General features: G+C 50.7%; 1 protein-coding gene across 5 annotated transcripts in view; it reads right to left on the reverse strand.

Annotated features, from left to right (window-relative positions):
• The window catches only part of TPCN1 (two pore segment channel 1), a 54,472-nt gene that overhangs the window by 38,668 nt on the left and 1,625 nt on the right, over positions 1-14,179 (reverse strand). For 2 of the 5 annotated variants that reach the window (XM_082324984.1, XM_082324982.1), the window contains exons 1-2: positions 10,968-10,997; positions 9,750-10,729 (exon numbers count right to left, since the gene is read on the reverse strand). The exons of 1 other annotated variant lie outside the window; for it this stretch is intronic. In XM_082324984.1, the coding sequence (XP_082181110.1) occupies positions 9,750-9,861 (112 nt within the window). In that variant the 5' untranslated portion in view covers positions 9,862-10,729; positions 10,968-10,997. Of the gene's footprint in view, positions 1-7,342; positions 7,424-9,749; positions 10,730-10,844; positions 10,873-10,967; positions 10,998-14,179 lie in introns of those variants that run through there. 2 more of the 5 variants (XM_082324983.1, XM_082324985.1) reach the window with 2 other exon arrangements.

Consider the following 14,179-nt stretch of genomic DNA (forward strand, 5'->3'; position numbering starts at 1 on the left):
GTTGATTTGTACTATTCACTTCCTCAATCAAAATGCCGCACGGGTGCCAAAACAAATATCTTCTCAAAACACTGTCGGTCTATCTTGTAACCTCACAAAATAAGTCAATGCACGACTTCAGGTTCATATGATGCTCACTTTTTCATAAACTCACACCGACTGACATGAAAAACTGTCCTTTAAATCCAGATTTTAGAAGAGCTATTGCTGGTTTCCCATTATTTTGCCTGGAGACCTTGTTTTGCTGTCTGGCCTGCAATCTCCCACCTGGTGCAAAATACCTTTTGGGGCTGGAAGAAAGTCACTATCACGGCAATATTCAGACTGCCTCAGCTGCAGCCTTCAGGAAGAATAAAAAGTCGTCTGCTGATTTTTAAATGCGTACCTTTAGAAGCAGCCGTTTAATCGCTATTTACTGCGGGAATGAAAGAATAGATCATACGATGACCAGGTCATCTGGCTTTTCAACAAATACAGAATACATACAGTATTTCTTGAGCTTCTCCATAGTGTTATTGACCACTGTTCAACCTTGAATTCTTAACAGAGCAGTATCACTTAACATGTCTTTTTATTTCTCAAGTCCTTCAGAGCACCTTTAACTCTGCTGACCACGTTTCTCTTTGTGATTTTCCTCCACTCCCAGTTTCTATTTCTTCGTTTGCTATATAGCGGTGCAGCTGCTTTCACGTTAGCCAGCACAGGCATGTCTGCACTGTGACTTTTTGCTGCCTCTCCAACAGCTTTAAAAGCTTCCATTAGCATTTTCGGTTTGTGTGCATTTGTGCTCTCGCAAAGTATATGAATAATTTTCAATGTTTTGAAGTCTTCCCCTTTGCAGCCGCTAGAAAGAAGGTCCTGCCGCCAGCCTTGTATTTGAAAGGAGGGGGTTTTGCCTTGCTCACTTCTCCCCCCCGACTCCGATGCCAAAATTCTCCTTAGTAAGTTGCTTGCGAGCATTTACTTAATACAGGCAGGACCAAAGCGGTCGCGTGTTTGCACCTGCCAGCGGTTCAGAAAAAGCAGAACGTTTAATACTGCTTGCAGGTAGCAAGGCAGAGCCACGGAGCAAACCAGTCTCAGCAAGTCGTCCTCTCTTCAGTCACATTTCCAGTACTTCTGGTCTGCTCAGCACCCTGGAGAAACAACGTTCCCCTCTGCACCGTGACAAACAAGCAAATGGGCAAACAGCAGCGTTTTCCTATTTCTGCAGTGACTCACCACCACCTAACTAAATAACCAGCTGGACGTCGCCCTTTGGTGTTGTAGGAACGCTGCGTTTACAAGATGGATTACACCACAGCTCTTGTGCCTCTCACCAGGCACGGATCCCCTCCAGCCAGGGTGACCCTGCCACAAAAAAAAGGGGACAGACCACGGAAACATTGCATTAGTCAACACTTCTGCCCTTACGCTCTCCCTTTGGAGCCCCACGCCTACGGCCAGCGGCCGCAGAAGCGCTCGCTGGAGGATGGCACCCCTTCCTCCCTCCTCCCACGTCCGATTACCCTGCCAATGACACAGCCAGCTCACCGGTACAACCTGACCCTGGGGAGCTTTCAGTGCTCCCAACTTGCAGGATTGATCACTTAGTCTTAATTCTACAGGCATTTCTTCATTTAGTTAACGAAGAGCAGGAACGTATTTGTGCATTCTAGTGAAATCCTTTAGCCGGCTACATTACTTTTGTACAATAAACTTTCCCAAATCCACTGAGGATAGTGGAAGTGTTCTCAGAAAAACAGTTGTAGTTAGAATAAGATACAGATCATCAGAAATTCCCCGATGGCAGTGTATACATAAACGCGTGTGCGAGGCAGTCATAGGAAACGTAAGAGAGTAGCTAAGGTGTCCAGCTCCATCGAACCAGACGGTTTAACACGGCTGTGCACACAGATACATCCTAAATTTTATTCCCCCGTGTAAGCAGGAAAAGAAAAGCCTTGTGTTCCAAACAGACACCACCAGACCACGATTATAAAAACAGCACTGGATACAAGCTTTAAACCCCCACGCCGTGATTCAAATCACAGCAGCCTGCTCGTGGCATCCTCAGGATCTCTCATCGGCCGCACGGTGCTGCGGCGGATCAACACAAACACCGTTTCTGCCTCCTCCTCTCCCAGGTGAAAAGGCCAGCGTACAGGCGCCCGAGCTGCCTGCTGAACCGCTCGCTAGGAGCAGATGGATGAAATCCTAAAGCTGCTCCTACAGCTCTCCATAAAGAAAGCAGTCGTGTAAAAATCGGGCATCGTCTCAACATGCAAAAAGCAATTATGCTAAAGACATGGGGAGAGCCCTGGAAGGTCCAGATCAAAAGCCAGAGACATTGGAGGCGAGAGAAAGACCTATCAAATGCACCACACTTTTCCCAGCTTAAGGATCAGAAATGGAGTGTTCTGGCTCATAAATTCTACTTCCAGCAAATTCAGGCTTAAATCCCCTGAAGGCAATAAGGAAAAGGCAATCAACAACAACTCTAACCACTTCACAGATGCTCCTGTTTAGTTTATACAGCACTTCTTACAGCATTCAAATGGGTAAAATGGGATTTCAACGCAGGGGGGCTGACGGCAGCAGGCAGGATTCCTCGGTGAAGATACCAAGGGCAAAGGAAGTTCTGAGAAGCATCATATTGGTTATGATGAGTGAACTCAGCGTGCTCAGCCTTTGCTCATTTTAATCTGCCAGTAAGCAAGCTTGGCTAAACTGAACATCCTGCATCTACAGTGCCTTAAAAATCCACAGGAATCACAAAAATGAGGGGAAAAAACGAACAAACTGATGCGTTCCCTGGGAAGCCATGAAAAAACTAATCGCTATTTGTTTCCAACTGTTGTTCCGCTTCCTGAGCCAAATGTTCCCAAGTCAGCTGCGGTGGCTGAGGAGTGACCGGTTAGAGCTGGAAAGTTGTCGATTTAAAATTGCAGCTCGAACACTTTCAAACTCCTTAACATCTTTTATAGTTCCGGGACCACCTGTTCGAAAAGCGGTGCCCTCCGATGCCATAGCACGTGCCCTTACCCCCGCATCTTCCAACCGCAGCGATCACCTTGGGGAGAAAACACTTAGCCTAGCCTGTTGTTCTGCTCTCACACCCAAAAGATGCGAGCTGCGTACTAGGGAAGAGACAGGCGAAGGGAACGGGCTGCCTCCCTCAAAGCATCAAGGTCGTTACTGCCGTCTTCGTGAAAGGAGTGAGAAGAAGCTGCCAGACTCCTCAACCCCCTCCGCAGCAGCATCCCTGATTTACAGTGAGCATGCATGAAAGATGATATCCATCGCTAGTGCTCCGCGAGATGACAAAGGAGAAAGAACCATTTGACTCCAGGATAATGGAACACTAACCCAAGTCTTCTTTACCTTGTATACGCTTTTACTCGCTCAGATTTGAACAGCATGGGGCATTCAAGATGAAATCACTAGGATTTTTTTTTTTTTTTTTTTTTAACTGCGCGAAAGAGTCAACAGTGCAGAGATTCTGTTTGACAAAGCATCCTACTGTGAAACACACAATGTGTGCATTGTGCAAACCGATCTCCTGCAGGGCTAAGAAAACAAGGCAGGCTCAAAAAAAAAAAAATACACAAGATAACTGCAGCCCACAATACCTCCTGGTACTTTACTCTGCTCGTGGTTTTTCTTCTGTTGGTACCACATTTACAGAGTCACGTTGAGAATGCCTCGATACAAATGCTGTTGTGAGTTCCGGACAACACAGTGCTGTTTCTCTTGAATCGAAGGTATCGGCTCTACCCTCTCGCATTACGGCAAGTATTTAAGCCCAGCCAAGGCGGTCGGTCCTGCCTTAAAACCTGAATTCTCAGGATAAATGAGATTCCAGGGGATGATGCATTTGGAACTTCAGAGCAGAAACACATTTTCCACTATATCTAACATCATATCAAAAGATACCCAACATCTCCTAAAAAGCAGCATTTACCTCCTTCCTCTGAGTTTACAGAGCTCATCACCCAGGGAAACAAATTGTACTGAAGGAGAAAACAATAATCTCCTTATGTTTCGGGTGTTCGTTTCCCTTTCCAAGATTTTCACCCCTCACTCATCTCGGAGGCAGTTTTGCTTCGCTTTGCTTGCTTAAAACATTCATTATAAGTCATCTAGGCCAGGAAAGGATTAGAGAAGCACTGGCAGAAGTTGCAAAATGCAAGGCTGTTAGGTCGGCGAAATGAGACTTTCAGAGGCATAAACAACAATCCAGCACGGAGCTACCACTTGTGCTTCAGGAAAAATTCCCCTCGATATAAATTTTAAGCAGGTAAAGAAAAACAAATCATGCACAGCAATGCAAAACAGCACCTCTTCATAAGAAAGTAATGAAGCCTACCTGTCCGTTTCCACCCAAGGTGTAATCTGCGCTTTACAGACGAGCCGTGTTAACCGCAGTGACGTTCACTGACTTACCCCAGGTACCAGGAGGAGCAGCTTCAACAGCAGAACTAGATTGCTTCCGAAAATGAGATCCCAGTCCTGTGCTCTGGCCATGCTTCACCTCTAAACGCGGCAGCGGAAGCACTGCTACTGCAACTAATTAAAGGCAAATCAGTAGAACCAGGAGCCATGACGCGAGGAAATATCCTGCGTAGCATCCGAGAAAGCCACCAGATAATCCAGAAGAGCCTGGCTGTCAGAGATCTCGGGATCTGCCAGGTCCATCGCAAGCATTTGCTTGTTCCCTCGTCCCCTATTTCTTCACACCAATTAGCTACAGCATTTCATAACTAGCACCTAAGTCCAAATAACCATCTTCAAAGTCCTTACTTTCACCCAAGGATCAAAAAACTACAGATCCTGAAGGATTTATCAAATCTACTAGATGGCTGACATATACAGCGCCTAATTTCCTTCAAAGGTAGCAAAGCCAGAATGTTTCCACAGCAATTAAAGTGGATCCTCCAGAAGCACAGCTACTACGAGACTGTGGGGTTACAGCATTTCCCCAAAGGTCAGGTATCGACTCTCCGTTCGTTCCCTCAGCCCATCAGAAAACCTACGCTTCTTTTACACCTGGAAATCGCTTTCATCCACGGATGGCACTAAAGGAAGCGGCGATAGGAAGAAGGCAACGGAGATGTTTGAAGAGCAGGGACTCGCTGACCCGATGAGCTGAAGCTGTGGCCTACGCGGACAGATTTACTTTCTCTCACTGGTGATATAAACATGTCCTGGAACCAGATCCAACACAAAAGAGTTATAGCACTTCAGGTCGCACTGATTACTGAACACATCAAAATCCAGGCGGCTCATGTCTCGCAAGAACAACGTTAACTGCCCCCAATCCTGGGCCACCCCCAAAAGTATATGTCTACCTGTGGATTAGTAAATTAATTAAAAAAAAATAGACAAGTTTGTTGTATACAACATCCATGAATGCCGTAATTAGGCTCTGTGTCCAGAAACGCCACATGGGTTTCCATCAGCCGATTATAAAAACAGCAGCTTTGCTGAAAGCCTCTTCATGCATCTCATCAAGGAAGCGGGCCGCCGTGCAGAAGCGAGGCAAGGGAAGAGGCCCTCCTTCCAGCTGCTTTCCTTGGCCAAAGTCACACTCCCCACCAAGCACACCTTGGGCAGCCCCTCCGACTTCACCAACAGCGAAATGCCATTTTCTTGACGCGCTTTGGGCCACCTTCTCCTTCACAGCAGTGCACGGGCACGCGGGCACCTTCGTCAACACATCTCTTCCTACCCAAAAGGCCGTGCTGGCTCTAGTTTTCCTGCCAATATTTACCCTTCAGGCAGCAGAAACCAAGATTGCAAAGGCTCAGCTGAAACCTCAACATTCAAAGTTATAACTTCCCATTTCCCAACAATCCTTCTAGAAAACATCGCACTTCGCTGCTGCAGTTGCTCCCCCCACCTCCCCAATAATTCATTTTTACCTCAACAGCAGAGGCAGTTGCTTTCTTGTAAAAACCCAGAGTTTAAAGATGACTTCTTCCACTTGCCATAATCCATTGTGCGGGAGAAACAGACATACAATATCATATTGTTCCCTGTACAACACTTTGAGCTGTACTTTCTGCTCTGAACACACTGAAACTCCACTTGAGGCTACAGCAATTTCCATGCAGGAGGCAAAGGAGAATCTTGTATCTGATCTAATACAGAATAAATCAATGTGCACTCATTTATTGCTTATAGTTCCAATCAGCTCAAGGAGAGACACTGTCCTAGAGTTTCAAGGCTATCCGCGCTGCCTTTGTGTACGGAAAACATACCTCGCACTTTGAGATATTTTGAGAACCCCGTTCGAACGCTTCCCAGGCGCTGGGGTGACGAGGGACTGGAAATCACTAAACCCCGGCTGCCTCTCACTGTTCTCAGTACGCAGTTTTGGGAAAGGTCATGCAAGGATTGCATCCCGGGTCTTGCCTTCTACAGAAATTCAGTTAATACTAGTCGTTCACCTCAGACGGGTGCCGGGAAGCTTAATTAGAGTGTGTACAGCACTCGGAGATTCTCGGATAAGATGTACTAGGGAAGGGCAGCATCATATTAATTAGCGTGGATTCAAGTGACGAAAGCGCTTCTCTCTCTCTCTCTCCTTGAGCTGTTGGAGCTTGAAAAATTCGCCAGCCCCACAGTCCTACACGTTGTAGTGAGAAAGCCATCAGCACCACAGTGACCGTGTTTTTCTGGATGTGGTCTGAATTCCCGTCAACTTTGCAGGATTCTGACCTTTCGCTGGGGCCGTGAACGGGAGCTCCCTGGAAGACGCGTATCCCAGCACAAGCCGAGGAACGCAGTGTTTTAATATTCCTCCCCATGCAGGTATTTTCTCCCATTAAGTGCTTAAGAGCTGTAGGATTAGGGAGATTAATTTTTGCAGCTGGACATTTTCTTTAAGAATGTAATTTTCCACACAGTTTTCTCGTTTAGCTTTCTTTTATGCTAACCCCAAGACATTCACTTACCCAGAAGAGGACTCTTCTGCAAGGTTCAGAAGGGAATACACTCCTGCCCTTTAGTCCTTTCTTGTTACACCTGCAACAGGCTTGCTTCCAGAAAACCCTGTTACTACTGATTTCAACCCAGTAACTTGTCTGCATTTCCAGACAATCAACACCAAGAGTCCAAAACTACAAATTCATTTATCCAAGGACCCGACTGTAACAAAGCTACATCATGGATTGGTTTGGTTTTTTTTTAAAAAAAGCACAAGAAGTTCCTTAAAAAACATGAGAGTTGATGTACTGACATCACACAGATACACAGCACTTGGCGAGACGGTTGTGACAGGCTGGAATAGGGATTAAAATTTAGAGAAGTTCATTGACATAACAACACAAAACGAGAGCGCAACTTAATTATTATCAACCTCGGACGCGTGATTTCACGTAAGGGCGGTGGCACCCGCTTTGTCTTTCCCTCGGTGTCACCTGGGAAGAGGATGATGGGTCCTTCACGGCAAACGGTCCCAGCTGGTGTCTGGGGACACACTGAAATAAAAGCTTTGTGTTTAACCTGCCGCCAACCCCCTAGGAGTCGAGGGTCAGGCACAGTAACAAGTGAGCTATTCCTCCAACTTCTGGCTGAATATTCTATTCCGAGAGTTTAAGCATAAGGAAGACAAAACCAGAAGGAAACAACCTCCTGACCTTCCCTGTCCCCATGCCCCCATCATCACCCAGGCAGGCTCTCCCTCCCCTGAAAAGGACTTCTCACATACTCTTTTTTTTCCCTGAAAAAGACAAGCCTCTGAATAAAAATGTGAAATTACACAGTTCTGTTAATGTCATTTCAGTCCTCAGCAAAGGGGTGGGGGCAGAGCAGAGGAGAAACATTGGAATTCCTCGCAGCCTCCATGAGACACAACTTTTCTGCATTTCACAGTAGATTTTCTTTGCAGGCAAAGAGGAAAGCGGGACTACATGTTCTGTTTTTTAAACAAGCTTACTGTTGCAAGTGATGGCGTTAGTCTGCTCCCTCACTAATTTAAGCTTCCCGCTTCTCAGAGATAAACGTGCCTTTCAAGTTGTTTACGCCAGCCTTCCTCTTCTAATCTTTCATCCCACTCTCACAGCACCCACGGACTGCAGAAGGCTCCGTATCATTCAGCATCACTTGCACAGAATAAGCTTTATATTTTTTCAGCGTATTCAACTTTAACAGTGATTAAAACATATAGCAAAATAACAGTTCTCCAATACCGAGAGACGCTTCATTCGAAGAATTCCAGGAAATGAATGCTCGAAAACCACACAGCGCTCTTTTAAGAAGCACAAAATTGGTCCCTACACAATTTCCCTGTATTTCAAGGGAAGCAGATTGCGGAATATTTTTATTTATTAATACGTTCATTCTCATGCTTGTGCTTTAATGCAGTCACGCTGGCTTTAACCAAGTGATAAACCTCACACAACTTCTTCTTTAAAGGGATGGGAGGCGGGTGGAAGAAAAAGATGAGAGAAGAGCGATTAAAATTAGTCACAAGAAAGCCTATAAATACACCAGTGGTCAGAGGAAGCACTCATCTACTTAACTTAAAAATAGAGAGCTAAACTTTAAGAGACAAATGGATGCAACAGAGCAGATGCGATGGAGCAACGATGCAGCAGAGCTTAGAGAAAGTCAACTGGGCAGTTCAGCCAGGGAAGCGTATTGCAAAGGCGGGAGAGGAGGAGGAGGAGGGAGGAGGAATCTTCACTGTCAGAAACTAGCTACTGCCTCAGGAAGTCACAGAAGGAGAAAATTAAGGGAACCCACATGATTGCGAGAGAGAAATCAAATCACAGAGCCCCAGAGGTGGCATGGAATAGAGGTATAATGTAGAAAAAAGGGATGCCAGGCCAGGAAATGATTTATCTGTTACAAATGTTAAGCTTGTGGCAGCAAGGGCTCGAATGGGATCACAAGACCTGTGCATACACCTGCAATGTCAACTGGAAGTCAAAGGGATGCGTTGAACAAAACCGCTCAAACGCATTCAGTGAGGTCTAACATAAAGCAGGAGCTCACTGAACGTGCTCAAACACATCTGCTCTTCCCATCTCACCTAGTGCGGGGCGACGGCTTTAACGAGGATACACCGAGGAGAAAGCAATGCTTCCGAGGGATGGTGGCTTTTGTTTTCCCCCTCCCAACGCTCATAGGCTGGCTCTGTCCCACCAAATACCTGGGGCTAACAGGAGTATGAATATATTCTCTAAAAGCACTCCGGATTCTTTGATAAGAACACAATAAAGATGTTAAAGGGATTTATCAGCACGTATCGCTTTCCCTATTGCAAAAACCGGAATGTAACCGAGAAATAGGCAAAACAACAGTTGCAAAGGACAGATGCTGTGTAGTGCTAGGAAAATACTACGTGACACAACTGCAGCTGCTGCACCTGACAGCCCGGGCCAGCAGTACAGCGCGGCGGGTCAGCGCTAAGAAAAGGAGACGCGCTGGGCCAACGTGCCAGAAAGGAAAGTTGAGCTTAAGGACAACGAGGTCACGGGTTATTACACGGAAACGACAAAAAAAGTGTGTTAGAAGCGGCATCGGTAGGACCCGTCCATCCAGCGTCCTCCGCCCTCTCGGTGTAACAGGGGTGCTGGGAGTAAACACGCAACACAATCAGCAACTTCCCGATCTGATTTTCTCAGGCAGCCGCCAGGATGCCGAATGACAGCTCTGAGAGTTTCAGGTCCTGGCAAGCGCGAGAAAGAGCCGCCGCCGCAAGAGAGAAAAACAAGCGAGGCCGTCACAGCGGGCAGGAAACAACGACAAAGCAATCTTACTTTCGTTAGGCAGCTCCTCCCGATCCAGGTCATCTAGAGGGGCCGAGGCGCCGCTGCCACTGTCGTCCAGGGTGAGGATGAGGGGAACGTCATCATCCATGCTCACAGCCATCCTGTCCCTTCAGAGGCTCCCGCTCCAAGAACTTTAAACAACGCCTTTTTCAGTTCCACTTGTAAAACGCTTACGTCAAAAACTCCCCCCAGAAAGTCTTCCATCAGGGGTGTCTTCTAGACGTAAGAATATAAAGGTATGTGTACCCATCTCTAGAGACCACAGTTCAAAAAAGGATCTACTTATTTGCTTTCGAAAAGCAGCACAGGGTGCTAGCCTCGATGGCAGTATTTACGCAAAAACTCAATTCCAAAAGTCAGGTGCGAGCTGCCTGTTCCAGGCAGTACTGCACGGAAGCAAAAGAAAGTGCTTCTCGACAAACTCCTGACCACTCAGCACAAGCAGCAGCAGCGGGCGTGACGCATCCGGAGCCAGCATGATGCTAAGTGTCACCGTCACACATGGCTCTTTCCCCTGTCATGCCAAAATGCCTCGAGTTCAGGTGGGGAGGGGGAAAGAGGGAGAAAAAGAGGCCAGTTTAAGTCTGCACACATGAAGTTCCCGCAGGTTTTTTTACTGGGTGATGTCACTGTCACAAAGTCACGGATTTCTTTAAAAGGCGGAGGAAAAACAAAACCGAGCAGGCCCCGGACACCCTCGCAGGGACGCTCCACAACCGGTGCCGCCACGCAGCTGTTACTCTCCCCCGTCTCCGTCCTGGCGGGCCGTGGCGAGGGCAGGCAGAAGTCACGGCGGAGGCCGCATCTCCCACAGCAACAGGCCGGCCGCGCCGCTGCGGGGCGGGGGCCCCGGGCCGAGCCGCCCCGGGCCCGCCGGGCTGCACCGAGGGCCGGGAGGTGAGCCCCGGCGGCGGACGCTCACGGCTGGGCGGCAGGCAGAGCGGCCGGCACCGGGCTCCTCCCGCGGCCTAGGAGAGAGGGACACCGAGACGGGGCTGTCACCGCGCTGTGGAGGCCCCGGCCCGGTCCCCTCCCCGGGCTCCCCGCCGCCCCCGGCCCGCGCAAACCGGCTCCGCCGCCCACCCCGGCTGCTGCGGAGCCCTCGGGCGGCCCGCAAGTGCGCCTGCCCCCCGCCAGCCCCCCAGGCCCGCGGCCCCCCGGGACCCCCCGCCGCCGGCTCCCGGACACGGCCCGGCCCCGCCGAACCGGCGCCCGCGGCCGCTGCGACACCGCTCCTCAGCGCCCGGCGCGCGCGGCCCCGCCCCCTCACCTCTCATTGGCCGCGGCGGCACAGGCCCCGCCCGGAGAGGCGGAGCCTCATTCCCGCCAGCCAATCCACGCTCCCGTGCCCGCTCCGCCCCGCCCATCGCCGGCCCTCGGCCCCTGCGAGAGGATCCGGATTATTCCCGCCTCCTCCTCCTCCTCCTCCCTCCCGCACTTCGTCTCGTCATTGGGTAGCGGCGCTGCCTCTCCGGCCAGGCGGGGATACTGATTGGCTGGAGGTGGTGGTGGGTTAATAACATCCCGCCTCAACCACGGGGAGGAAGGGGCGTGCTCTCGGGGAGAGAAGTGCGGGCTGCCATTGGCTGCGTTGAGGCCCCGCCCTTGGGGTCAGAGGTGAGCGGAGCCGTCTCCTAGCAACGGCGGGACGCGGGCGGAGGGCGGGGGCGCCGGGCCCACCCCGAGGGGAGCCCCGGGACCCCACGGCCCCCGCACCCCCACGGCCCCGGGACGGGCCGCTGCCCCCGGCCTCGCCTCGAGGAGGAGATGTTCCTGTTCCCAGGCCCCGGCCCGGGGGCGTCGGTGGCTGCAGGGGAGAGGTGGGCGCTGAGGGAGGCGAGGCCGGCCCGGCCCAGCCCCGGGTACAGCAGGCGCCATGAAGGGCCGAGGGCCCCCTCCGTGAAACACGACGCTACCACGACCCCAGGGTTACGTCCACCTCTGATGAGGGGAGGATCCTCAAGCTGGACGCGAGCGGCCCGGCGTGTCATGAATAAATCTGTTCCATTGCTCCAGGCTGAGCATTTCTCTCGCAGGCCACCCCCTGAGCCAGGTCCCCGGGACAGTCCCGCGGAGCCCAATCCAGCCTGATAAAGCCACCAGGCTCTGCCCAGTGGCTCTGATTGATTTTGCCACCAGCAGGACTCCTCTCAGTGCTACCAATGCATAAGCAACGCCTCTGTTCAGCTGGAGCGTTCCCCTTGCTACCAAAGCAGGGGTGTCCAGCCTCAAACCATCAACCTATTTGCAAATGAGCCTTTCTTCTGCCCACTGGATGCCTCGCCGTGCCCTCCCCTTCTCAGTGCTTATTTCTTTCTTTGTGTCATCCTCCAGGGCTGGATTTACAAGGACAATGTGATGAGAGACCTCAAAAACAGCTTGCAAAAGCTGGCCAAAAGACTTAAAAGACCTGAATCCCGCAGACCAAGCGGGGAGCGATCAAGCAGCAGGAACAGGAGCCGCGGGCTTCCCCAAACGAGCGTGCCCAGCTACAGCGGGACACTCGGCACCTAAGGACACAGCTCAATACACCTGTACTGGAGCGCTGAGAACCAGCGCCGGCTCTCAGAAAGGTACTGCAGGAGGAGATTAAACCCGTGGTAGTGCTGCAGGTCAGGCTGCTGCCTGCTTCGGGTAATTACCTGGCTCCTGGCAGGACACACATGCTATTTCTCAGAGCACACCCGCTCCATCACAGTGCTCCGCTGATTTCAGCGGAAAGCAGCCCTGTAGCAACACAATCGCAACCACCAAGCAAGCAGCTTACTCACAGGACCGCTTTTTTCTCCCCATCCACTGACTCAGCTCTGAAACCACCTCTGCAAAGCGCTGCGCCAGTGCGCAGAGGCTGCACACCGGCCAGAACGCAGAGCAGCGAGGCTACCGCAGATCGGGCGAGGCACGTGCTGAAAAACAAGGGAGATGGTATGGGCTAAGCAAAGCAAACGTAATACTGCCCGCACATAAAACCATCGTTTATAGTTGCTTGTAGCACCCAGGGCTGGGCACAGCTAAATTTGGCAGCTAAGCAGTTCCCAGATTGGCTGGTACTCTGCTGAGACACAAGAAGAGGAGTCAGGGTTGAGTCAAAGGTAGAAAGAGCGTGATTTATCGCAGTGCTGAGCAGATAGAAAAATGAGAAATCAGAGCAGCAGCAGGCAGGAGCCCCAGCTGGGATTCAGGCCTCTGTATCACCAACTCTCGCCTGAGCTGAGCATCAGTGACACTGGACAGGGTGCATCTGGGGCTGGGAAACAACTGAACATTTCCCCCATCTCATTTTATTCGATCTTGGTGTTTGCCCCACACAAGCACCGGCCTCCTACACCAGGGCAGCCCACAATGTTTTGCCCTCGTGCTGGACTGCACAGCTCTGGTAGAACAAGAGGACGGGGCAGCAGTAAAGCATCAAATACGAGTGAGAACCGCAGTACGAAATCCAAGCAACCCATTTATATTTTAACCAACGTTGTCCTTGTGGTGTCAATAGCAAGGAAGTGCCAGTTCTGACCTCTTGATGGCCTGGAAGCCCTCGGTGACAACCTGGGCCAGCGTGGGCCAGGAAAGCCTGTGGCTGATGCGATGGGCTCTAGTTTCCCCCGTTGATTCCTTGGAGCCTGAACACAGCAGTGGGGATAAACTGGCCACACAAGCCACTGTCAACTTGTTTTTCAGACAAAACCTCTCTTCATCTTAAGAGGCTTCATCTTTCAAGTACTCCAGCACTCCAGTACTGCACTTTGTGTCCTGCTTTCGGCTTCAGCAGTTCTCTGCTGCTTCGATTTTGGGGCAGTTACCCCAGTTTGCTGCTGACTCGCCTCACTGGATCTGACTCATCCACCTGCTGCTAGGGAACAGGGCGCTCGCTTTTGTTAATCCTTAACCCTCTTGTCTCCATCTAGTGTCCAAATCATACTTCGGTTTCTCTCCCAGCCCACTTGAGAGACCTGCAGGTTTAACAGCTTGCCTGTCACTGTGCCGACATCCAAATTAAGCTGCACAGGCTCGGATTCATGTCAGCACCCTCAACGCCTCCTCTGAGAAGACCCCGATTGCTTTCGTGTCCCTACAGTTTTTACCTAGGTGGAGAAAAGCCGCTGGATTGCCGCAATGCAAGGTGTAGGAAGACGCCTGAACGCTTGATGCTAACAATAAGGATCCTCGCCTTCTCGGGTTTTTAATAACGTCAGGTTATTCTTGCTTCCCATCTGCCAGGGCGTCTGGAGCACCGAGCCCCAGCACTGCTGGCTCCCCTAACCCTCCTCCTCTGCGTGGCTCACTAGCCCATTGGGCAAGGAATAAACTCCTGCCGAGTGCCACCAAAATGACCCGTCCCTGGCCTTCCACAGGTGGACACGGCCTGGCTCTCCCCACGCGTGAGCTGGGTTACAGCACCACTGACACAACCTGCTTCGCAG

Source organism: Platalea leucorodia (genome assembly GCF_965183815.1).
Source record: "Platalea leucorodia genome assembly, chromosome: 12".
Taxonomy (NCBI): Eukaryota; Metazoa; Chordata; class Aves; order Pelecaniformes; family Threskiornithidae; genus Platalea; species Platalea leucorodia.